A 25,828-nucleotide genomic window follows, 5' to 3' on the forward strand; every position below is an offset into this window, starting at 1 on the left:
AACTCCTCCTCTTCTTCCAACTCAGACTTTTAACTGCAGACTTGGAGGCCTTAATTATGATATCCAGTGTTCTTCCCCTTCTCCATTTTATTTAACACTGATCCTGAAGAGTAGTTTTAAATGATTTTGTAGCTTACTGTGGTTTTGGGCTATTCAGCTAGTTTTTCTTAAAAAGCCAGTTTCAGAAGCACAAAATTACAGCATTTAAAAAATATATCTTTATAGCTACCCTGCTTTATCTAGTCCCACAACCGGAGCTTTGTTCGTCTAATTGTTTTGAGAAGCAAATTTTTGTAGAGTAGTACCATCCTATTAATGCTGTTCACCCAGCTTTGGATAAACTACACACATTAGTAGCGATCCCCAGAGAGGATAAACCTTTTCAGCCTTTTTAGTTGGACTACAACTGTTCAGTTTTACCCAACTTCATTTTCACAACAGCTGTCAATCTCTTGTTGAGTGTTCTAATGAATTGCTATAATCCGAAGTGTTTGCCAGCACTTTAAAGCATTTTGCAATTTAAATGCATCTAGCTGGCTCAAGGTATCTGATAAAGGATAAATATTTGAGAATGTGTCTATGTTTCTTGGCCACTGAAGAACAGGGTATTAATTTTACAACAAAGTAAAATGGTTTTAGGCTCAGATTCATAGTTGCTGAAAGCAATATTAAGCATGATTACATCTGACCAAGTTTTTATCATAATGATAACTTCTTTTATTATTAAAATATATGATCCAAGTTTGCTTTGAAGAATCTTTACAGCACATTATGAAGCCATTATCTATTGTTTGGACATGATGGCAGTTTTACAAAATCAGTTAAAAATAAAATAAAGTCTATGTTTAAAAACATAACCTTTATTAATGCTCTCCATCGAGCTTCATTTGTATCATACATTGAAATAGCTCTGCTTAAGAAAAAGACAGAAAAAGTGCATTTTTACAAGAGTACTTTTTCCTTTAGATCTCTGTGAAAATGGAAGGAACTGGAATCATAAGTTGAGAAACTGATAAAATGGAACTGCAAGAGACACCAGGCTTTAGCTACATGACCATTTCACTGGAGTCTCTCACTCAAGACCTTCAGGTTTTGTGAACCTTTAAGATCCTGACAGTCTAGAGAATCTGAGTTATAACTCTACAGTATATTAACACGGAAAAGGCAGAAAACCCCTTTTCAATGTACAAAGGTGAATTTAAAAAATTGATTAAAAAAATCACTTTATACACAATGTATATGCAAACTGTCTTAAATACATGATTTTGGGAAAGTTATTTACAAACTGTTTTCAGTCTGTGGGACAATCCACAGCCGAAACAGTCATTTTAACTCTTCTCAATTATGCTCTTCAACTTTGGCAGATAGAAAACTGATTTCAACAGTACAGCAAATAAGAAAGTGTGACAAAAGCATTGTAAGGGTAACCAAAGATTTGTTCCTCAAAAGCAACAGAAGTACTAGGATTGCCAAAGTTTTCAAGACAGGATAGAGTTTAATCCAGATGCCAGATTATAGTTTTACACTGTGGAAGATTGAACAGACAAAACCACTTCACATACAGGTATGGTACATGAAGCCACCTGTATATGATTTTAAGTGACAGGTATATTTATTGAAAGAGTGAACCTAACTTAGACTTTTTCTCCCCAATTTTATTAATATTTTTTTAAAAATACATAAAAATACAACATCCAATGTCTGAATAAATATATTTAACAAGTTGCAAGATACCTTATTTTACACAAAAAAATTCAGCTTTAGAAATCTTGTTAAATAACTTCATTGTTATATATTTTATTTTTTGCCTTTTTGTAACAAAATAAAAACTCTGAAATTACATAGAAAAAAAGACAAAATACTTTTGTCAAGGGATAAGATAGTCCACTGAAAACCTATTCACGATTCCACTGTAAACATTAAACATTAAAATATTTGCATAATCGTGTGCTCAAAAATCCTATAAAAAGTGGAAGACTCATTACAACGGTAGTTTCCAGTCAACTACGCTTCCTTTCACAATTTATTTTGTCCAATTTACACCATTAAAATTGGGAACATTGCTGAATACACACTTTGGCAGGTCTGTACAGCAAGTGCTTCTCCAAAAAGAAAAGAAAAGGGGGGGAAAGGGACTCTCACTTAGGATTAAGATACAGCTTGGTGAAAAAAGTGCAGCAATAATTCCATTTTCTGATTAACCTATTTTGATGACTGTTTGGTGCACTTGCTCCTTTAAAAAAAAAAAAGAATTTCCTAATAGCACTCAAATGCTTCATTGGCTATCCAAGTTTCCAAATTTGATTAAGTGCCCTTTTTCTGTTTTAACCAAAACAAAAAAACAAAAACAAAAAATAAGCACAAAGACAGAGGTGTCCAAGTGCACCCACAAACCTTCAGTTGCCAATTAGCTTAATTAATATCCACAATAAAGTTTTTTTAAAAATAAAAAAATCCACACTGACAAGATGGAGGGAGGGGTATGAGGAGAAGAGACAGACACAGTCCAGCAGTGGAAGAGTATACAGAATATACTTGGCAATGTCAAACCAGTTGAGTGCTTTCTATGGTATTTCGGGATTTCTGTCCATGACAGCAACTTGCTGCACAAGGCAGAGGAGACCAGTATCACCTGCATTCAACAGCAAGCACGTTCTGTGGAGGAGAGGAGGACGAAGGGCTCATTCCAGTGTCTGAAGAGGCAGAGGACATGGAAGCTCCTGTGTGAGACACTGTTAAAAAAAATAAAATACAAAAAGCATTAACGCACCCTTTTACCAATATACGCAGGTGATCACTGTGCCTTTGGTGAACTATTAAGATCACAGAATCGCCAAGTTGGAAGAGATCCCCAGGGTCATCCAGCCCAACCCGCTGCAATGCAGGAATCTCAGCTAAAGCATCCATGACAGATGGCCATCCAACCTCTGCTTAAAAACCTCCAAGGAAGGGGAGTTCAACACCTTCCAAGGGAGACCGTTCCACTGTCAAACAGCTTGGACTGTCAGAGAGTTCTTCCTGATGTTTAGTCGGAATCTCCTTTTGTGTAACCTGAAGCCATTAGTTCAAGTCCTACTTTCCAGAGCAGGAGAAAACAAGCTATCCCCCCAAAGTCACTCATTTGAATACTGCCAGGTATTGCCAACTCTTGAACCAGCTTTTCCCACTGTTAATTGGAATCTAGGCCTGTTAATGCCTAACGGAGATGTGGGAACCTGCTTGGCCTTCCAGCTGTGTACTCCAAACTCCCATCAGCCCCAACCAGTATTACCAACGGACAGCAGTGGATGTTGTTTTCCAACATCGTCTGGAAGACTGCAGGACCCTCTGCTCTAAAGCAAGCCCCAAAACTATGACAAACTATGTTGTGCCAAATGGGGCACACATGCAGAGCAGGGGCTGGGAACAACCTAGTGGGCGAAAAAGTAAAAAAAAATCCAAAACTAAAGAAGAAACATGGAAGAAAAAGTTAAGAGGGTACAAATACGTTGTGCTACAAGAGGTGGGGGGTGCCACCTGCACATTTTGGCTTTTTAGCCCCAACTTTCCCCGAGCAGCCACCAATATCACCCAAAAAGCAGCTCCCGTGAGGTGCTGCCCAGTCTCTTTGTGCTCAGATCTTAAGAGCACATCCAGTTCAGCCCCTTCACACATTTCAGTTTCACCCCTCCTTGTTGCAGATGATATGCCCTTTTTTAAAAACTGACAATGGCCTTGGTCACAATTCCACAATTAAAATGTTATATAAACACTCCAAACATGGAGAGCACGCATGACAATGTCTGGAAAGAGAAACTGCACAGGCCTTCTGACACCACCACTCACCCAAAAGCTTGTATGTCTGACAAAGACTGAACTTGCCTTCTCTGTCTTTCTTTTTTAATCGTTTTCTTCTCCTGTCTATGGTGGCTACTTCAGACTTCAGAGACATGTAGTATTTTCTGATTTCCTGCAGTTTTTCTTGTAGGAAAGAGATCCTCTCTGCACTGCTCATGTTGTCCAATTCATCTTTGGAAATAAAATAATTGAAAAGGCTTTGACAATCCAGAAGGAACATCCATGTACTGTTGTAACCCTATTTCCCACCCAAATTATCTACTGTACAAAAGGGGGGGGAGCACTTACTGAGTTGGACACTCCACTTATACACCCTTGGAGAAATGTTTTGATGGTTCTTGTCCCTCTGCTTGTCCTTATCCCCATCTTTCATATTGGGGGATAATACTCTAGCAGGCGACCTAGTGAGCTTCTGTGGCTTGGAGAGACCAATGTGTTTTACTGGAGTACATTTGCTTGAGCTATCCAGTGCGGGAAGATCTTCGCTATCACTGCTTTGTCCTGCAACAACATGACACAGTATATTGGGTTGTCCCATTCCTACACAGTACTCTTTTAGACAACAGTATGCATTCAATATAAAAAAATATGCATTCAATAGCATCTATATACCACATTTTAATAGTTCAAAAGTGCTTCAATACATTATTTCAATAATCTTTACAAAGGCTCTGTAGAAAGGGGGTGAGGAGGCGAACACAAGAGAAGTCCATCTATGACACACAAGCAACACAGCCAGATAGGCAGAGTATAAATAATAAAACTATTATTATTTATTATTAAGTAGGGCAAACATTGTTGTGCCCAAGTCTTTTACAGGCTTTTCACAGGTATCTGGTTGGCCACTGTGAGAACATGATGTTGGACCAAGTGGGCTTTTGGCTTGATCCAGCAGAGCTCTTGTGATGTTCTTAGAATACAGCAATGTGGGACGCCCTTCTCTGCACGTCTAAGCAACCTCAGTTTTCCCCTCCCCGCCCGGCTATTTAGCAGACACTCAACATATGCATGACTGCAAAAGGCAAGCTGTCTTTAAGGACATAAAGTTACTACACAATTCAGCTGAGCAGAGAACATTTCCATCTGATTATTAAAACTCATACGGCACACAAATGCTACCATTTAAACCATATTTCCAAGTTGGAGTTCTTACGTTTCCTTCTCTAGAGGGAAAATAGCCCTCCACAGGATGTCTTACAAAGTGATGACATGTTTAAGATTAAAATTCTGAAGCCTATGTTAGCAAAACAACAGGCCTTTGTATTTCTAGCTCTCACTCTACGGGAAGTGAAAAAAGTATTTAATAGAATCAGAGAGCTGGAAGGGACCACAGGGGTCATCTAGTCCAACCCCCTGCAATGCAGGAATCTCAACTAAAGCATCCCTAACAGGTGGCCATCCAACCACTGCTTTAAAACCTCCACGGAAGGGGAGTCCACCACCTCTTGAGGGAGACCGTTCCACTGCAGAAAAGCTCTTTTACCATCAGAAAGTTCTTCCTAATGTTCAGTTAGAATCTACTTTCTTGTAATTTGAATCCATTGGTTCAGGTTTGCCCTCTGGAGCAGCAGAAAACAAGCATGCTCCATCTTCCATGTGACAACCCTTCAGGAATTTAAAGTTCACCTTTACAATTAGATGAGCTGCTTTGTAGCCATACTGTGGAAGAGCAGCCCCCATCTAGACTCTCTACTTAAAGGTAAAGGTACCCCTGCCCGTACGGGCCAGTCGTGTCCGACTCTAGGGTTGCGTGCTCATCTCGCTCAAGAGGCCGTGAGCCGGCGCCGTCCGAAGACACTTCCGGGTCAAGTGGCCAGCGTGACGAAGCTGCATCTGGCGAGCCAGCACCAGCGCCGCACACGGAAACGCCGTTTACCTTCCCGCTATAAAGCGGTACCTATTTATCTACTTGCACTTAAGAGTGCTTTCGAACTGCTAGGTGGGCAGGAGCTGGGACCGAACGACGGGAGCTCACCCCGCCACGGGGATTCGAACCGCCGACCATACGATCGGCAAGTCCTAGCCACTGAGGTTTTACCCACAGCGCCACCCGCGTCCCTAGACTCTCTACTTAGTACACTGGAAAACAATGCAAGGAATGCATTCTGTCCTGACAACTTTTCCACTATTGCTAGAGAAAGGTTTCCTCTCCACTTTCTGAGGGGAGATCTTTACCCTCGGCCTGCATATATATTAGAACTATTTTTAACTGATTTGAATATGTGGGACTGTATTAAATATTTTTTACACTTCACTTGTTTTCTGGCTGTAAATGTTTCATTTGTTTTATAACTATGTATTTTATCGTTCTAACCCATCCTGGTAAGGGACAGTAAGAAATCTAATAAACAAAGGTTGCAACTTAGCATGTTCTGGGTTCAAAAGTAGCTCCTTCTGGGGAAAATAGGCAATGCAGCCCTCCCTAAATCATCTCCCTAACCACAGCATAAACGAGAAGGCTGGACTAAGCAAACAGAGCAAAATCCCTTCCAGAGAAAGATTATGAAACGTACCTGTCCCATTCTTCTCATTTTTGGCTACAGTGCTTGCTCGTTTTGGAGTACGCTTTTGCTTTTTGGCCAGTGAGCTGCTGCTGTTGTCACCAGGCCTTTTTTGACCTGAAAATAAAATGAAAGGTACCTTTTCATTTTATAGTCTTTAATGGTACAACTGAACTGCCACTAAGCTCTTTAAAGTCATAGGACTGGAAGGATCAACCATCCCCATAACAACAAGCCATACCATGAGGGATGACAAAACACCGTGTGCCGCAAACAGAAACAAAACACGCCCAGTATATTCTTGGGAAGGAATGGAAGTGAGAATGGTACGGAGAGAGAAAACAACCAGGAAGAGACCAGCAACAATAAGCAGCCAATGAGAATATTAATGCTACTGCTAATTTATATCTTGCCCTTCCTCTCAAAGAAGCCCAGGGTGCCAAACATGTCACTGGTAAAATACAATTAAAACATACAATTCCAGTAACAGAAGCAGAATCAAGAGGTAGCATTCAGCAATTACAGCTGCAGCAGCCAATTCAACTTCTCTCCCCAGTCCCTCACCATTCTAGTTCTTTTCTTTGTGGCCTTCCTGCCTGAGGAGGTTTAAGGGCTCTTCACTGCACTAGTAACCTCCAAGGATGCATTTCTGTAAAAAAAACCCCGGTAGATTTCTATAGATCTTTTTGGGCACTCCAGGGCCAAACACCTTTAAATAAATAATAATAATAACAACAATAACAAATAGCAATAAATTATTCTGAGTTGCAACTAATCAGGCTAAAGAAGAGGGAGCAGCAACTGTTATTTTGGCAGTCGTGGTGCTACAGAAGTCATGATTTGGCTAGCTCCTCTCCCCGATACATTTCACCCTTCAAATACAGAATTCTGGCCCACTGATGTGCATGCCTTAGCAGCCTTTTTAATAACCTCCAGCTGCATGCCTCACAAACTGCGGCTGCATTACTCCCACAAGGGAGGAAGGCTGCAGTTCTAAAGAAGCACGTCCACACAACTCTTGAAATGTACTTGCGTCATATGCGAATTCCGGGGCAAACAAGCTGGGCACCGAAGCCTCCGCTTCATCTATGTGAACCAGCTTAGCATAATCTGCTTATTTTTCCACAAACATAACAGATTGAGACCCACACATTTTGGCCAGCTTTTGTGGCTGCCCAGGAAGCCACTCCTCCCCCACCCAGAAGGTCTTGTCCCTGACCTTGATCCCGGGGCTCCAAAATTTGGTGCAAGGTCAAGGACACCCCCTGCTTCCCCTTCTCTGGCTTCTGGGGACTGGCACAGGGACAGAGATGAGTGCTGCCACAATTGCACTATGGAGATGACACAAGCCTGGTGCAACTGGGGTGATGATCCCCGTGGGCTAGGGATCAATATTTTTTTTTTTTTTGCAATGCACCTCTAAGAAACTGTATGAAAAGGACAGGCCCTTGCTCCCTTCTCCAGCTTTGAACTGGGGAGTCATCTCCTCAAGTTGTGTTGAACTTCCAGCTGCTCTGAGCATCACTGAAATGCAGGCTGGGCAATGGGGAACACTTGCCATGGCTAGAAGAATTGGGGACTCTGGGGATGGATATCGAAGTGCTGCTAGTTTATAAGCAGCAGCCAATTTCAATACGTCTGCTCCCAAACCCCTATTTTATTGTTAGCTGCCTTGATGGGATAAAAATAAATGACTAAACAACAAAAACGGAATGGCAGGATAAATTACTAAATTATATCGAATTGGCTAGATTAACAAGAGGCAATTAGGGGACTCCCCAGACAAGAATTTCAAAAAGAATGTAAATAATACTTGTAAATGTAAAGAATACAAAACAGTGCCCTAAAATACACACCTGGACTTGTTTCAAAAGTCATAATTTGAAAAAAATCATCATAATAATAATAATTGATAAAGGAAACAGTTTATAAGAAGTAAATAAGGAGGCCATGTACAGGATAAAGGAAGATTTTTATTCTGTCGTTTGTTTTATTTTATGTTTATGTTATGTTCATGTCTAATGGTGGGGGATTTGTTTATTTGAGTTGTGGTGGATTTATGTTGCAAATAATATTAGAATAATGAATGAATGAATGACTAAGCAAAATGTGACTCCCTGCTTCTAATCCTTCAGCGTTTTTGCAAGTCATGCTTTCAGCATGTTTACGAAGAGAGGGAATTTTACTTTAACAAAATTTATATTCTGCTTGATTGTAAACAAACCTCCATGTGGATTACAAAAACCACTTTATGGAAGCATCAAAATGAAGTTTCCAGTTAGAAGCCGGCACTTACCCCTCTCCCCAATCTCCCTTTCTGGGATGGCGATGCTACAATTGCTTGAAGTAGTAGTGAAAGCCTCAAACCCATTGGCAGACTCGCTCTCACAGAGACCCTCCTGAGACTCTTCAGCCACGCTGTCCACTTCAATGGTGATGTCACTTTCACTCTTGATGCTCCGTGATTCATCCTGACTTAAGGTGAGAGGAGAGGCCACAGAGAAGTTCGGCTGGACCACGGGAGGTAAGGCAGGCGGGTTTGAAGTGGGGTGGCTGGAGTCGGGTTTCTCCGCTATGAACTTTTCAGGCCCGATCTTGTCCTTTTCATCCACGTCGTCCAAGTCCACTTCGTGGCAGAGGAGAGTTTCGGGCCCGATCTGAGGCATGGAATCGTCCTCGTCTTTCAGTGCGGGGTTGCGGTTTTCCTCGGAAGAATCGAAGTGTTCGCCTCCCCGACCCTGAAGACGCTGATCGGATTCTGCCACCAGCGACGGCATTTCTTCGTTCTCGTTTCTGAGTGAGTCATCTGCACCAAAGTCCTTACATTCTTCTGTCCCAGAACATTCATTTGTCCTCCCCTCGGACATGATATTTGGCACTTCCATCTCGCCCACCAGCCGGACCCGCTTGTCGGGGGATGGCTGTTCCGCAGTCTTCCTTTTCGAAAGCTTCTTATCTTTTGCACAAGGATCTGTTTCATTCTCAGAAGGGGTGCTCAGTCCTTTACTGTCCAAGGACGACGTGTCTAATCTTTCAGAATCCGAGAGATGTTCGCTTGCTGCCTCTTCCTGGTTTAGTGGCGTGCTCTTTACATTCTCCAGGGAGGGGTCTCTTGTTCTGTTCCGCCGTCCTTTCGCTCTAGGTGATTTTTCCATCTCTCTCTTGATATCTTCTACTTGGTCACTTTTGTTTCCAAAAATCTGAACCACTTGTTCGTTTTCTTCAACTTCGAGTTTCAAAGGTTCCAAAGGGTGGATCTGATTCCTGTCATTCTCTTTCAGCACAAGTGAGATCTTTGGGATTTCTTCATCAGGTTTTTCAACTGTTCTTTTCTCATCTTTTTCTGGGTCAGAATTGGCTGGAGAAAACTCTTCATTCGCATTCTTTTCAGAAGCTTCATCCGCATCACTGTCAGATGAAATCGAGTCTACAAAAAAAAAATACATAGCACAGAACTAGTAGTCAAGGCACAACTTCATATGAAAGTTGGTATCAGCACTTAAGTCATTCAAAGCCCATTGATTTCAATCATTCTATTCTTATGACTGAGGCCAATTCCCAGAGTAGTTTAGCAATCCCTCTTTCACAGGGAACTCTGGAAAATGTAGCTCTGTGAAGGGAATACGTCTCCACTCAGAACTCTTAACAAACTATGGCTCCCAGAATGGCTGCTTAAATTGGTATCATAGTGCTTTAAACGTATTGTGTGAATGTCACCTTAGTTGGATACCCCCCATACGGTAAAGAGAAATATTATTTCAATAAAGCTACAAAGAAAGTAGGCTAGAACAAAGGTATAGTTTGAAAGTGTCTATAAATAAAGTACAGCTCCTCTCTCATTGCTAATGATGACTGGGGAGATGGGAGCATTCAGAAGGTTAAACTTCTGTAAAGTGTAAGTATTTCATAACTAATGACGCAGCTGCATTTCACCCTCTGCTCTCTGTCTCAAGAGTAGAATAGGTCTCATTAGAAGCATGAAGAATCTGTTTATGAGATTCACATTGTTTTACACCATGAAAGGCTGTAATCAAGAGCCAACAGAAGCAATAGGTATCGCTCCTCTCCCCAACTGCAGGCAGTGTCCTGTCTCAATCCTCTTGCCATATATTCTCCCCTCCCCAGATTTCATAATACATCTTCCCACAACATATGGAAAAAAATCTACTCACCATTTGACCCTCTGTCAGAATCCAACATTCCTGAGCTACGTCTTGTTTGCCTGCGAGACATTCCTAAAAATTAAAGGAAGAGGGTGTATCAGTGATTGGGAGCAAGAACATTACAAAGAAAAGGTTTTATTTATTTTCCAAGAGTGTGTGTGTGTGTCCATTATTTGTGGAACGCCCTCCCATCAGATGTCAAAGAGATAAACAACTACCTGACATTTAGAAGACATCCGAAGGCAGCCCTGTTCAGGGAAGTTTTTAATGTGTGACATTTTAATGTATTCTTAATCTTTGTTGGAGGCCACCCAGAGTGGCTGGGGAAACCCAGCCAGATGGGCGGGGTACAAATAATAAATTATTATTATTATTATTATTATTATTATTATTATTATTATTATTATTATTATTACTATTATTACTATTATTATTATTATCATCACATTATGCTTTACACCTCATGCCTTTTAAATCAGAAACGATTTGCCATCATAAAAAGCATCATTAGCTGCTTGTTCAAGACCCTTTGTAAAACACCATGCACCAAAAATCCCAGTCCTGAACTGGAAATACCTTCAGTCCCGTTAGGCAAGGGTGAGCAATCTGGCAGGCTGCCGCGCGAGTTTCGGGCTCCTGGTTTACTTTCGCTATTAGGAGTTTTGGGCAGACCACACGACAGGTTTGAGAGAAGAGTCGATTTCAGGGGAGGGCGCCCCCGTTTCACCTTTTGCTTCTCCTCTTCTCTCTTCTCATCTTTTTCACTCTCTTCTTTACTCTGAACACAGATACATACAAATGGTCATTTTACTACTGTGCAACATATCTTAAAAGGATTTACAGAAAGAAAGGGTAATCAGAAAGGGAAAAGTCCCGTTTTTGAAAATAAAAGGTTGTTTAGAAAAATAAGGTTTATGAATAATGCTACATACTTTTGCTTTTTTCTTTTGCTTCTTCTTTGAGCCTCCCTTCTCCACAGGCCAAATAATCCTATCAGCTTTCACCCATTCATCGTATCTATGGAAAACATACCATGCAGAATTATTACTCCTGTTAAAAATGGCTTTAGAGCAAAGGCTAATTGTAAAAAGAACCTCACCCGAAAAAGCATCCCCACCCCTAGATTTCAAGCCCACAAAGGAAGTCTTGCACCATACCCCCCCAAATGTTTTTTAATTTTAAAAGGTTAGTTAGTAGGTGAACTATAAACAGCACATCCCAACATTTCCAGCAAGTCAGTAGTCATTTCAGATATTGAATGCTTCTAGGTGTAAAATAAAATTCTTTTTTTCCAAAATGAAGAAACTGTCCAATTACTTATTTGTTATATATGTATTTTAATGTATCTCAACTTATTTCTTGCTTTACAGTTTTCCCCTCTTTCTGTGCCCCATACCTCCCCAAATCTGCTCCAGAGGGTTGGAGAACACTCCAGAACAGTGGGTGTGTGGCAGAAAGAGAGGGGGAGTTCCACTGTGCAAGCAGAAACCCTTGCACTGATAAAAGAATAATAGAATTGTACAGTATAGATAACCCCAAGGGTTATCTAGTCCAACCCCCTGCAATGCAAGAATTCTGCCACAGCTGTCCCTAGGTGGGCTCAAACCACCAACCTTCTGGTTAACAACCAGACCCACTGACCCACTGTGTCACCTGCTCCTGGATATTGCCCTTAGTGTTCAATTGTGTCCATAAAGAAAAGGGAAACCATCAAAGGTTTGCCATGTCTTCATTTAACATTGCTGAGTAAACAAGAGGCTGTCCATCAAATCTTACCATGTGTGGGCACTCCTGACAGTATCATTTTCCTAAGCGAACATTTTTGGGGCACATTGACTCATCCCAAGTTGAATTTTAAAAATGGCTGCACGAAGCAGCTCCTAATACAGCCCAGGCAAAACACTTGACGATGCTCACGCCTGATCAAAGCACACCAGGATAAAAGAGGAGGGACAGGACTGAAGGCACCTGTCTGCAGGGCCTCAGGTAGTCCACCTGAACGTCTATTTGCTACTACAATATGACTACAAAACAAGATTACAAGGTTGACTTTCTTCTCTCCTCACCTTACATTCCAGCCATAATAATGCACCAAATACAAAACCTCTCCGTCATCATTCTCTGTACTTTTAATACTGGCTTCGTAAATTTTCTGAGTTTTGCCACGGCCGTATTTTACTTTCACTTTGGTTCCCGTTAGGCAAGGCTCTGTGTCTTCGTCGCCCTCCTCTCCTTCCGATTCTCCTCGGTTTTCGAGTTCTTCCCTGCAGCAAGACAGGTAACAGGATGCAAACTAATTAGAGGCCAGACGTGGGCAGCAGCTGTGATCCTCCTCACTTACATTATGCTTGCATGGCGGCAATGCAGCACTGCCAACCTCTGCCTTGAATGAAAGTGACTCAGCAACTGAATCCAGGCAAAAGTGCACTTTTCCAAGTAATGAATCTTGTGCAAGCACCTAATCAATCCCACAGAGCCACAGTGGAGCTGATGGGAAGCGCTCAAGTCAATCCCAATGCAAGTCGCGATTAGCCTTTCATGACATTCATTTTAATTCGTTACTGCTGAGTACTTTTCTCAAGTGACTGCCTACTAGTTAAAGAAAGGCCCTTCACAAACAAGTGCACAACTGCATGGTGTTCTAATGCCAGCTTGAATTTGTACCCAAACCATTATCTGAGAAGCCAAAGGATGCATAGGAATTAGAGCAGCAACCCACTTAAATCAAAACATCATGAGTTTTAGTCAATCAATTAAAACCGGAATATAGGTAAAACAGTATTTCTGAAGCAAGAAGTATATTTTCTTAGAAGAGTTCTTTCTCCTGTGTATGCAGGGAAGGAGAAATGGCTCATTAGGTGGTGCTTGCTACCTTCAGTTTTTATTACGTATTTTGTAAATAAATAAATCCCAATAAAACCAGGCGTACCTTTTTATCAACTCAAGGTTTTAAAAATAAAATAAATCTAACTGGATTAAACAGGGCAATCCTAATAGCTACATCAACTTGAATATTACATCTTACAGAACTCTGCACACAAATATATTACTGTTATACAAGAAGCTCTTTCAAAATGCCTTCTGTAAATGCCTAGTACAGCCCAGCACCACAACAGCACTTCTTATCCATATTCTAAAAAAAGTTCCCTTCTGATGGAACTGATGAATAAGCTGTGCTCAAGCACAGATTATGCTGTCGGAAGTCACCTTAGATAGGGATTTTTTTTTTTTTGCTAAAGCTGAACACCCCAGGATTTTGCTTTAAGGCAGCCTAGATTCATGCTTTTGAATCATGGTGCTGGAGGAGCCTCTTGAGAGTCCCATGGACTGCAAGAAGATCAGACTTATCCATTCTGAAGGAAATCCGCCCTGAGTGCTCACTGGAAGGACAGATCCTGAAGCTGAGGCTCCAAGACTTTGGCCACCTCATGAGAAGAGAAGACTCCCTGGAAAAGACCCTGATGTTGGGAAAGATGGAGGGCACAAGGAGAAGGGGACGACAGAGGACGAGATGGTTGGATAGTGTTCTCGAAGCTACCAGCATGAGTTTGACCAAACTGCGGGAGGCAGTGGAAGACAGGCGTGCCTGGCGTGCTCTGGTCCATGGGGTCACAAAGAGTCGGACATGACTAAACAACAACAAGGGGCTGTGAAAAGGCAGCCAAGAGAGAAGGAAAAACCAGGGACTTGATTGTGCTCATCATTGGTAGCGTTCCTTACTCTCTCTTTTCTACGGGTAATGAGAAACTATGGAGACTGGCATATATTTATTTCGCCAAAGAAAAGGCAGGAATTTTGTGTAGAGCTACTGCAGGAACTTGTGGCCCCTTCAGGTATTGCTGGACTCCAACTCCCACTGGTCCCAGCTGGCATGGCCAATATTCAGGGATGATGGGAGTTGTAGTCCAACATCTTGAGGTGCACAGATTCCCCAACCCTGGCACTGAAGCCTCCTATAACCTTCTTCCTCTTGGAGCCATCATACTACCAAGCTCTTTGTTAGCTGCCAGCTTTTTAAAAAGGATGAAGACTTTGTCCATTTACGTTCTTACACTGAGCCTGCCCTATAAAACGACACCTTTTGAGATGCAATTTAACATGGATTAAGGGTCATTTTCACTGGGTGTCCAATTTCAAGACTTTACACTCGCGTGCTACAGCATCAGACAGAAGTAGAAGAAGAAATAAGTAGAAGAAATACTTAGAGTAGAAGAAGTAGAAGAAATAAAGTAGAAGAAATAAAGACATATTTCTTGCCTCCTGTCCTCCTCTTCATCTGACTCCTTGTCAGATTCCTCTTCCTTTTTTGCTTTCTTTTCCTTTTGCTTTGGTGTGGTCTTTCTGCTTCCAAGTGGCAGCTCATTTTCCCTTTTTTCTGCATTACTGGACACGTCTTCTACATCTTTGTTCTCCTTGTTGCTGTCTCTTAGTTTGTCCGGCATTTTATCATCTTCGCCTTCCTTTTTAGTGACAGTGACATCACGAACAAGTCTCCTTCGTCCCTATAATAGTTGGGTTTTGGGGGGTGGGAGAGATGAAAGCATGCTGTTTAAACTGCATTGCTGCCTTCAAGGCAGTAGGATTACACAATACATTGCTGCAGTATTAAGTTAAAGCTTTTTTCCTTGACTAGCGGCGCATCAGGGAATTCACGGACAAGCAAAATATATACCTGAAAGCCACCATCACAGCCTTATGAATAGGTATCTAAAAACATGGATTCTGTTACCACGTAAGCAGCTTGAGCAGCCACAGATACAACCATGAGGAAAACATGACTGAGAAAACGCAGGAGGTAATGAGCTGCTAGCTTTTTCCAGAATAAACATTAGCTTACTCTCATTGGCCTATAGCTGGTTAATTAAACCCCTGTTGGGAAAGCAAGAGTAGGAACCTCCTTTTTTACTGTACTTTTTCTTTCTTTCCATTTATTTATAACCAAGCAAGGTATAACGGATGTCAGATAAAATAAAAGTAGAAAGAGATCTCTAGAACTAATCATACAGGAATACATTTCCATTCCAAAATCGAACATAACAAATTAATATCACAAGGTTCTAAGTGATGGGCCTTACCCTAGGAGACCTCTGCTCAATTTCTTCTTTTTCACTTTCACTGCTGCAATCGTTTTCATCCTCCTCATTGCGAACCTCTATGGGGAACATCTCTGGCTCTTCTTTTACACTTTCCTCCATTGGCTCTTCTGGTTTCTGTACTGCTTCTATTATTTTTGGTTCATTGTGGTGGATGGTTCTAAACTGAATGTTCGCAGACCGGCAGTACTCTTCGAAACCATAAAGATACCTACAGGTTTCAGAAAAGGAATTTATTGGCAATGTAAAAATAAAATAAAATAAGGCTCTTTCCATCACCTAGGCAGCACAGAGGGAGAACGCGAACTCCTTTAACACCCTCAAGTTCTGCTCTAACACAAGAGGAGGTTCTGATCTACAGAAAAATTCTTCCAACAATTGCAGCGCTATCGTTCCCCCACGCCACCCTCCAATTTTAATCCTCAGTCACAGTGGGAAGGTTTCTTTCTGACTTCCTGGTGTCCTGACATATGGCTGCTCAGTGCACAGAGGATTCTTGGAAATGTGATTCTTATTAGGCTGGCTCGGGTAGCCATATCCTAGGGTAATAAGCAGAGATATGAATGAGCCTTGTGGTCGCGCATGCAGCTCCTTCACTTGATATGACAAATAAGGATTGCCTCTCCCAGTACGAACCGATCCAGACCCTGTGCTTGTCACCTGAGGCCCTTCTGTGCCTGTCCCCCCTCCCTGAGAGGTGCAGAGGGTGACAACAAGAAAAAGAGCTTTTTCTGAGGTGGCTCCCGGACTGTGGGATGCTCTCGAGAGAGAGGTCAGCCTGGCACCATCCTCGCATGTCTTTAGGTGCTAGGCAAAAACATTCCTCTTTACACAATCTATGGCATTTTAAATGTGGGGAGAATTGTTGAGGATATGTTTTTTCTGCAATTGCTTTAAAGTTTTTATTTTATTTTATTAAGCTATGCATTTTATGTTTTTAATGTTGTACACTGCCATGGGATCGTCGGATAAAGGGCATTTTATGAATAAATAAATCAAGAGGAAGTCTTCAGTTAGCTACAATTTCCCCATGCCATTCGTACTGACTTCCTTACTTCCACAATCTATATATCACTTAATTACAATAGTTTCTAAGCAGGGTACAAGAAGCTCAACACTTAAAAAAAGAGAAAAAGGCCAAGCTATAAAATTTCAAACCATGGCTTAATATCCCGTTTTGTCCTGAAGCCATTTAATCAGCATTTCCCAGTATGGACATAATGCAAAACTCTAAGTTAAGTTGAAGTCTCTCTCCTAGTTTGCTCACTCGCTTCTGTAAAGGGAGGAGCAAAGGGATTATAGGAGGAGATGCAAGGCTTGTTTGTACTTAGGGCTTAACTAAGCAGAAATATGATTGCCCAAATGAGGCCATAAATTCTAGCTGCCGCCGACTTACCATTTTGCTTTTAAATGTAATATTACATTTGGAAGTTTAAGTTGTTAGCCACAGCAGACGGCAATTGGGACTGCTGAGTTAGCAAGATAGAAAAATGTACAGTAGCTAAAAACCTGTACAGCACCGTGAAGTTATTGTTAGTGATATTCCCCCTTGCTATTGTCTATATTGCCTCCTCCCCCTGCCAAATCCTGCTTATGATTTCATTCGGATCTAAGTTTTGAGTAGTTGTACCTTAAATAAAAAGAGAGACTACTTACTTTCTATAAGCAGTTTTTACATTGTAGGAAGCAGCGGAGTTCAAAATAGGAATGCCAAGGTCCATATAAATTTGCTTCCATACGGCTCCACTATCAATCTGTGCGGGAGGTAGAGAAGTATTTCAGGAGTACAGTATTGCACGTATATAAATCAAATAGAAAACTAAAACAATGTTAGCTTGAAATTGAAGGCTAGCTTTATGAAATGCCATACTTACATTGTCACACCCACCCTGCTGATATACCAGTCTGAAAAGTTTGAAGAGGTTAAGATCCTTATAGCCCAGAACAGGTGGCTTATTGATAGGAGTTCCTAATTAATATAAAAGAGATACCAAAAGAAGCATTTATTACACAGGCGTTGCACTTTTACTCTAAAGCACGTATCTACACTTTACAGCTTATAAATGGCCACTTGCCTGATGTCATCTCGAGGCACCCAGGGTGGTCCCATTATTCCCCTCCAGCCTATTAGACCACAATCAATCAACAAATATTGGCAAGTGAATTATTATTATTTGGCTGGTAAGTTATTTGCATGGCTACATTATAGGCTTCTTCTTCTAACTGTTTGGCTGTGAGCATCTGGAAGCAGAAGTTGATACCTGGTGCCTGCTTTGGTAAAACAGATTCTTCTAAATAGGATACAGACTGGCTTTAAGATAATGATGTGTCAAGTTAAATGTCACCTTTAAAGGTGATGGAAATTCCAACCTCTTCTCCCTTCCGGAGTGGGGCATAAATAGACTCAGCAATCAATTAGTAATTTGACAGAATCATTTTTTGCAAATGAGGAATATATTTTTTTTAAGAGTTGAGGATACAAGCAGCAAAAAATGGAGGGGGAAATGACCATTAAGAGCTTAAAAGCACAATCTTCACAGTCTACTCAGAACCAAATCCTCCTGAACTCAATGGGGCTTACTTCTAGGAAAGTAGAAACAGGATTGCAGCCTAATATTTTATTAGGTTCAATTAGGACCAAGGCTCAACTATAGAAAACCACTCAAATTGGTGCAAAACACTGTGGATGGTAGATTGGGACAGGCAATCCCCAGCACTGAGTCCTTCAGGACTCAGAAGGTTACACTGGTTGCCCATATGATGCTGGGCCAGGTTCAAAGTCTTGTAATAATTTACAAGGCCCTAAATAAGGCCCTTGTATCTCTGCTTGATCACCTAAGTCTTCAGTGGAGTCACTGTTGGTGGTCAGAGTATCGTACAGTAAGGTGGGACCCAAAGGGTCATCTGGGGTCCAACCTCCTGGAATGCAGGAATCTCAGCATGGTCCCCCAGGGCTCATATCCATAAGGATCTGCATGCTCAGTATTTTGTGGAACTCTCTATTAGCTGGTGCCAGACAGGCCTTCTTCTTAATGAACTTCCAGTGCTTACCGAATCCTTTTAAAGAAGAATTTTAGAAGGTATTTTCATTCAATTCTTATTTTATGTTTTAACTCATTTTTAGTCTCATTGCATTGTGTCTCCTGTATGCTGCTTAGAGACAACTGCAATTAGCAGTATACAAACTGAAAAAATAAATACAGTCCCCCCCCCCACTGCAAAAATATAATCTGCAATCCAGGATTTATTATAGAAAATGAAAATATGCAGTGGCCCCATAAAGTCGACCACCCTTAAATATGTGCATGCTGTTATTATGGATGGTTACTGGTAATTGAGATTTTAAGATTTTCAGAGCATAATGCCAGGAAATTAAATGTCAAATCCAAATGAGAAATCTCCAGAAGTCATTTTCATTTCCATCATTTACCAGCAGAGAGCATCCAAAGCAAGCATTCCTAGACAGATCCTGTTCTGTAGCAGGGATCTCTCTAGGCAGTTGATCTATGCTACCCACAGCAAGACATTAATATATGAGCATACAGGAAGTAGCCTTATACACAGAGCACAGATTCATCTAGTCCAGCACTGTGTTACCAGAAATCTTTTTAACAGAAGCTGCTACGGATTGAACCAGGAACCTCCCACAAACAAAAATGAACTAGGGCTTCTCCTCCCATGAGGTATTAGATTAGTTCAGCAACAGTAATTAGTTGCCCAGTATTTTACACTGTATTGGAGACAGATGTTACATGAGACAGCAACATCAGCCAAGCACTGTTGCAAAGGATTAAAAATGATCAATTTTATGCATTTCAGAATTTGTAGCTGTGCAAGGCAAGAGATTTTTGAAGCCTTGGTTAACGCTAATAAGCTAACTTCTACCAGCCTGGAAATACAAGCAAGCTTCTCTTCATCATCCTGGAGATGAACAGACAACTATCTGCACTGAGGAAGGCAATTCAATGTCTTATCTGTCCTTTTCAACCAATCTTAAGATGGTTTAGTTGCAAACCAACCAGCCAACCTCAGAATCCCAGGCAAACTGAAACACTAATATTGTAAACCGCCCAGTGATCCTCAGATGAAGGGCAGTAGAAATTTAAATAAAAACAATTTTAATAATACTAAAAAAATGATAATAATATCCCTTTTTCAATGTGGGAACATTCATGTGAATTAAACCCCTTGACCTTGGATCAGTTCAACGCAAACATATGACAACAGGTTTAAATTGGCTAACAACATGATCGCAAACAATCATGCTCACTTGCTGCTTTCACAGCATATAGCGCTTTAGTTTGCCATCACTCTGCCTTGCACTTCAAGTTGCAGTGAATATAAGGAGTATTTCATTGATACTGCAATGGATTTGGACCTGACAAGCCAGCTTTTAATCTTTTGTATTCTTGAACCTAGACTACCCACAGCAAACATGATGGAAGCCTGGCCCTTGAAAAGGTGCAGGCCACAACATGCACCAAGCACAGTGGATCAAGTTTGGAAGAATTGGTCACTGGGAGCACTGGGAGCGTGTGTGTGTGTGTTTGTTTTAATCCAAATACAAATAATTTGTATTGGTTTTCATGTAAATACAAGATCAACATATAACTACAGTATCAACACGTTTCTATACTTGGCTTTCTATAACCTTCTGGGTATACTTCAAGATGTTGGTGCACACATATAGGGGGTTTTCAGATGCTTGCTATTATCAGGTGGGACTCTGTCAGATACAGGCAAATTCAGGTTGTGCAACTATAGTTGGTTGAGAGGTCCTGCACAACAAACCCACTTCCCCCCAAAGATTGAAATTTTGCAGTAAGGAAAGACACGGGGAAATGTGGGATAACACTTGCTTTGATGCAATGTCTTGTAACCTCTCCGCAAACAAGTCAGGATGAATGCTCAATAAATTGGTCATCTGGCAGTGCCCATATTCCACCCCAAAAAGGGTCCCACATACCTGCAGATACCTATGCCTTGCTTCTCTCGCATGCTGCTGCAAACTCATTACTGCAGTAAGATTGCTTAAGAGGATTCGTTTTAGGTGATGGTGATGCTTAATGTTTGTAAACACCAGCCCAAATGCCTTGCACATTTACTCTGAAGTAAATGTCTCCAAGTTCAATGGGACTTCCCCTTGAATGCACAGGAATGTGGTCTCAACAGCATTCAGAGCACATCACAAGCATTCGGCGCAATCAGTAAATATAGCACTGTTAAAATGCACTTCCACACTAGGTTCAGAGCTTCCATCATTCTAAAAGGCAGTCAAGTCTTACCTCTGTCTTCCATAAACTTGTAAAGCTGTTGGAGGAAATTGTCCCTCTCTTCAGGATCAAGCTCTTCCTCAGGCTGCCAAAAGAAAAGAAAAAAGGAGACACATTTTTTTTTTTAAAGTATATGCTTTTGCCTTAATTGCAGCATCATAAGCATTTGCATACGGAGAGCCGAGTTCGACAAATTTCAGATCTGCAAAAAAACAGTATTATAAAATTGGCAAGAGGGAACTATTCACCAAAATACGTTATATGGTATCCAAGCAACTTGATAGAAAGTGTCTTGCATGTTGACGTCTGATGGAGATTTGACAGGATCTGGAGCTGCCGTTAAATGCAAGTGGTCAGTCTTCATTTTGAAGGGACCCTGATGCCTGGCCTCATCCCCAAGAGACCACTGCCCCTGAAAATATACAGGGATTGGCTTATTAACCTGAAAAGCAGCTGAAGTTAGGTCTCTATTAGAGTCACTAATCTCTGTTCAGTTTCAGCTGGAAAGTCATGAAACCACAAGCAGCATTACTTAAAATCTCAACTCACAAAGTATACCCTTCTCTCTTAGCAGAAGTGCTCTGGGTTCAGGGTTCTTTCCAGCCAACTACACCCTTCTGCAGAATTCTGGGAGCTGTCAGGAAGCAGCAGGGAGCCCTCTGCACAACAAGGGCCACGTTTCCTTCCAGACAATCTTCTGAGGGCCACAGGCCAGCGGAAGGAGGGGCCAGAATAAAAGTAAACAGAGCAAAGAATGTGAATTTTACCTTTGCACAGCAGGCTGGTTTCTTCACACACACCCATCTCTCCTCTATCCAGACAAGGAAGAGGAACGATCAAAGTTCAAGTGAAACAGGGCCAATAAGGGATGTGGCCTGGGAAGTGTTCCAAGGGCCAGATAAAAGGCCTGGAGGGCCACTTCCTCACCCCTGCTTTAAGAGGCCCCAGCAGGACCACTGCCTCCTTCTCCCACCCCCAGGTTTCAACTGACAAGACACATTCTCTGGCTACTGAACATGCTCAGTCCCCGCTGGGCTCTTCGGCCTCTGCATAGATTAAGGTGCTTGTACTTCTGAAAACCTTGGGGTTCCCCCAAGAATGCCAATACCTCTCTCATGTTTCCGCTCAATTTCTGGTGGCAGAGTTCCCTATTAAGCGATCTATGCCAAGAATGAAGCTTTCACTCCTGCAGCACGTTTGCCGATGGATTTTTAAATCTCATCCAAGCACGGGAGACACATGACTCTGCTGCAGCATCACACCTCTTGCGGGACAGCACCAATCCCAGTCTCCTTCCAAGGAACACAGGACCAGAATACATCGTTCCCACCCTGCTGTGTCCTTATAGCTACCCTGCGGTAGCAGGCAACGCTGGAAGAGGGCTGTTGGCCCAAGGTCACCAAGCAGGCTTCTAGGCTGAATGGGAACTTAGTCTGATCTCCCTGTTCCTAGCCCGGGATTCCAACGACTACAACACTCTCTCAAGCAGGTGGCTGCATTCAGCAGAATGCAACCACTAGTCCGAAGTGGACCTTATGATCAGCTACCACATCCTGGAACAGCTGCATCTGAGATACATAGGTAACTCCTCTCCATAAGTGACTTTTGCATCTATCTACATGCCCATGGGGGGGGGGGAGAATGGACGGCAGAGAATCCCAGATCACATGATTAATGACAGAAATATTCCTGGAAAGGAGATTATTTCCATGGGGGAGTTATTCTCCCCTCTAGACACCCTACAAACCATGATATTGCAAACAAACATTTCTACTGATAATCATAATTATTATTGAGTATTTATCGTGGTATTTTCTCTAAAGGAGCTTTTTGTTCTGAACAAAAAATTAAGTTGTGTCACCCAAGTGCTTATTTGGAGAGTATTTGGGGGCTGACATTATTAGAGTCACTTAGCATTCATATTCTTTCACTTTTTGTGGTAGGAGAGGGAAGGAAAGCCAAATATATCTATTCCACAGTGCTGCAGGGGCCATTCTGTTCAATGTTTATTTCTCAGACAGGCTCCAGTAGCATCACATGAATCCTTAAGACTTTGCAATTTCTTGTTTTCTGACAGACTGTGTGCACCAGCCTTTATGTTAAATTTTACAGCATCACAATAAAATGCTTCAGAAGTGCTTCAGGAGTTTAACGCATGTGTGTCAGGTGTAACCGAGCAAAATGTTAAATATTACACCAAGATGATCCTGTTACAGCAAAACAGTTAAAAGTAATCTTAGGGTTTCTTTTGTGCACGCTTACTTTTACTGGGAGCAAAGTGCTGAATGGAGTTCTGAATATGTACCATTTGATTTAACCTGATTCATAGAAATGGGGATTGGACTGGAAAGGGTGGATGATGCTTGGTGTCAAATCATATGCTTTATGCATACAGGGACAGAAGTTCAATCCCAAAATCCCTCAGGAGCACTGGGAAACACCTCAGCCTTAAACCTACTAATCTGTAAACAAAGCTACAAGCCCCTATAGATTCCTCTTTGGAAGCAGGACTCTTATTTTTTTCATATTTGATGATTGCCAAATTCATTCAGTGATGCTATGGGATATAGTTTTAAATAAAACGGGAGAGTTGTTTCCCCCAAACTCATGAGCTTGACTTGCACTTTTGTGCTTCTTACATCAGCTTGGAAAAAGAAATATAATGAAAGTTCATCGCAGTTTTCTTAATCTAATCATTTAGTATTGCGGGCCATGCTCTGCATAGAATGAAACCTCAAATGCATAAGGCAATCTTATGCATGTCTACCCAAGGTTTAAGCCCCACGGTGTAGATTGGGTGTTATTCCAAAGTAACATGGACTAAATTGCAGGCACTGTGTGCTACTAAGGAACTTGTGGAATATTACGGGCTCTCTTGAGTAACTACAATCTTTTAAAATGGCTTTATCAGTGATAAAGGAAGTACAGCAAGTGACCCAAGTTTGATTTGTTGCCAGAGAAGTAAACAGGAGCCCTTGTTCAGGTTGGTGAGGAGTGGTTCCTCCTCCACACATATAGCTGGCACCTGCAGAAATCAACAGCCAAATCAAGTGTTCGTTTGCGCTGACCTTTAAAGCCCTAAAGGCCTCGGTCCAGTATACCTGAAGGAGCGTCTCTGCCCCCATCGTTCTGCCCGGACCCTGAGATCCAGTGCCGAGGGCCTTCTGGTTCCCTCACTGCAAGAAGTCAAGTTACAGGGAACCAGGCAGAGGGCCTTCTCGGTAGTGGCGCCCGCCCTGTGAAACGCCCTCCCACCAGATGTCAAAGAGAAAAACAACTACCAGACTTTTAGAAGACATCTGAAGGCAGCCCTGTCTAGGGAAGCTTTTGATGTTTAATAGACTACTGTATTTTAATATTTTGTTGGAAGCTGCCCATAGTGGCTGGGGAAACTCAGCCAGATGGGCTGGGTATAAATAACAAATTATTATTATTATAAATACTAAGGAAATGTTAATGGCACTGGGGAAGACCTCTCATTCCTAGTTCTGCCTTAAATATTAAAAGAGTTTTAAATAGCAAGAAAATTTAATAGAGTTTGTTATTCTTCAAAAGGAGATAAACACAGAATTTGTCTCCGATGTGCAGTTTCTAGAAGCTCCCAACCATCTTTTTTATAGCCTCAGAGGAATGTCTATATTTAGTGAGAATTCTAAATATGAGTATAGAGCATTTATGCAAAACGTTTATAATGGTAGCTGAAGTTACCACACTGTGTCAGCATCAAGGTGTTGAAACAGGCTGCAAAGGTTTTAATTAGGTTTTTGCATTCCAAATAAACAAGAGCACCACAAATGTCTATTTTCTTTTACTGCATTATTTTATCAAAGTACTACGAAATTGCTGGAAAGAGAGTCAAGTCCATTCTGCGCAGGAAACGTTATGCGCCTTCCAACAAGGACATAGGAGTCAAATGGCTATTGTAATTATTATGCTGCAGTAGGTATAGATGTTGTCAGTCACACGGGCGCTGAATATGTTCAGCCGAAAGGAAATTTATGTTTACAAGGTTAAGGAATTTCAGAACATGAAAGTCCTGCACACTTTTGAAAGTTATCATTAAACAAACGTGTATTTTTTTGCAGACGCAGCTGTCTCCAAGCTTTGGGGAACAATCTGATCTCCCAATAAAATTCTGTAATAATATGAATGAAGAACAGCTACCAATTGTCTACAGGAACCCTGGTTTCAATCTTACTCTAGGGGTTTCATCAGATTCTATGATCACCTCCACCCCACTTTCCAAACTCTTTGAACCGAATGCATGTAGTGTGTGTAAGCCCAGTTTAGAACTGAATTTAGCATGGAGACTGGGGTAATCCATATGGTGCCCCCTCTGGGTGTTGAGACTCCCAACTCCCACCAGACCTATCAATCATGGTCAATGGTCAGGGATTCTAGGAGCTGGTCCAACAACACTTGGAGAACCAAAGGTTAGCCAACCCTTATCTAGGCTCTTGACTAAGGCAGTTCTCCAATAACTATAAAAAGCAAGAAAAAGAGAAAACAAAAAAATCTGAAGAAAGTCAAAATGGCTGCTTTTGGTGTTTCTGCCTCCTCTGAGGTAAACCCTCTGAACCTCTGTAGAGGTCCTCCAAGATCACGAAGGCCAGAGGATCCAAGGGGTACAATGTCTGAGAAAAGGAAGTGCCTTCTGCTATTTTACTGAGTTGCATACGGATTTGGCCTTTTTGGCCAAATCTGAAATCAGCTCCTCAACTGCTGGGGAATGGGATAGGTATGGATCTGAGCTAAGTGAAAAAGAGCAAGAGAATAATAACTGGAATAGCTTTCAACCTGATAAAATCTCAATACAAAAGCTTTCAATTGTAACTCAAGAGCAACTCATTAAAGCTCAGGATTAACAAGCAGTATTTGGGGACAACTGCAAAAAAGGAAAGAAAAAAAGAACCTGATCACCTGGATAATGGTACCTTGATGCACCGTTGCACATGGCGGTA

The 25,828-nt window shown here is 41.6% G+C and overlaps 1 protein-coding gene across 4 annotated transcripts in view; it reads right to left on the reverse strand.

Moving 5' to 3' along the window:
* Window positions 1-840: 840 nt before the first annotated feature.
* The window catches only part of ARID4A (AT-rich interaction domain 4A), a 57,319-nt gene continuing 32,331 nt past the window's right edge, over window positions 841-25,828 (reverse strand). For 3 of the 4 annotated variants that reach the window (XM_083610783.1, XM_083610785.1, XM_083610784.1), the window contains 14 exons: window positions 20,880-20,952; window positions 17,469-17,563; window positions 17,251-17,348; window positions 15,577-15,805; window positions 14,759-15,003; window positions 12,568-12,765; window positions 11,434-11,518; window positions 11,078-11,279; window positions 10,511-10,573; window positions 8,635-9,765; window positions 6,351-6,455; window positions 4,126-4,338; window positions 3,826-4,008; window positions 841-2,732 (listed from right to left, as the gene is read on the reverse strand). In XM_083610783.1, the coding sequence (XP_083466909.1) occupies window positions 2,629-2,732; window positions 3,826-4,008; window positions 4,126-4,338; window positions 6,351-6,455; window positions 8,635-9,765; window positions 10,511-10,573; window positions 11,078-11,279; window positions 11,434-11,518; window positions 12,568-12,765; window positions 14,759-15,003; window positions 15,577-15,805; window positions 17,251-17,348; window positions 17,469-17,563; window positions 20,880-20,952 (3,024 nt within the window). In that variant the 3' untranslated portion in view covers window positions 841-2,628. The remainder of the gene's footprint in view (window positions 2,733-3,825; window positions 4,009-4,125; window positions 4,339-6,350; window positions 6,456-8,634; window positions 9,766-10,510; window positions 10,574-11,077; window positions 11,280-11,433; window positions 11,519-12,567; window positions 12,766-14,758; window positions 15,004-15,576; window positions 15,806-17,250; window positions 17,349-17,468; window positions 17,564-20,879; window positions 20,953-25,828) is intronic. The other variant, XM_083610786.1, reaches the window with a different exon arrangement.

This window comes from Podarcis filfolensis (assembly GCF_964270895.1).
Source record: "Podarcis filfolensis genome assembly, chromosome: 1".
Lineage (NCBI taxonomy): Eukaryota > Metazoa > Chordata > Lepidosauria > Squamata > Lacertidae > Podarcis > Podarcis filfolensis.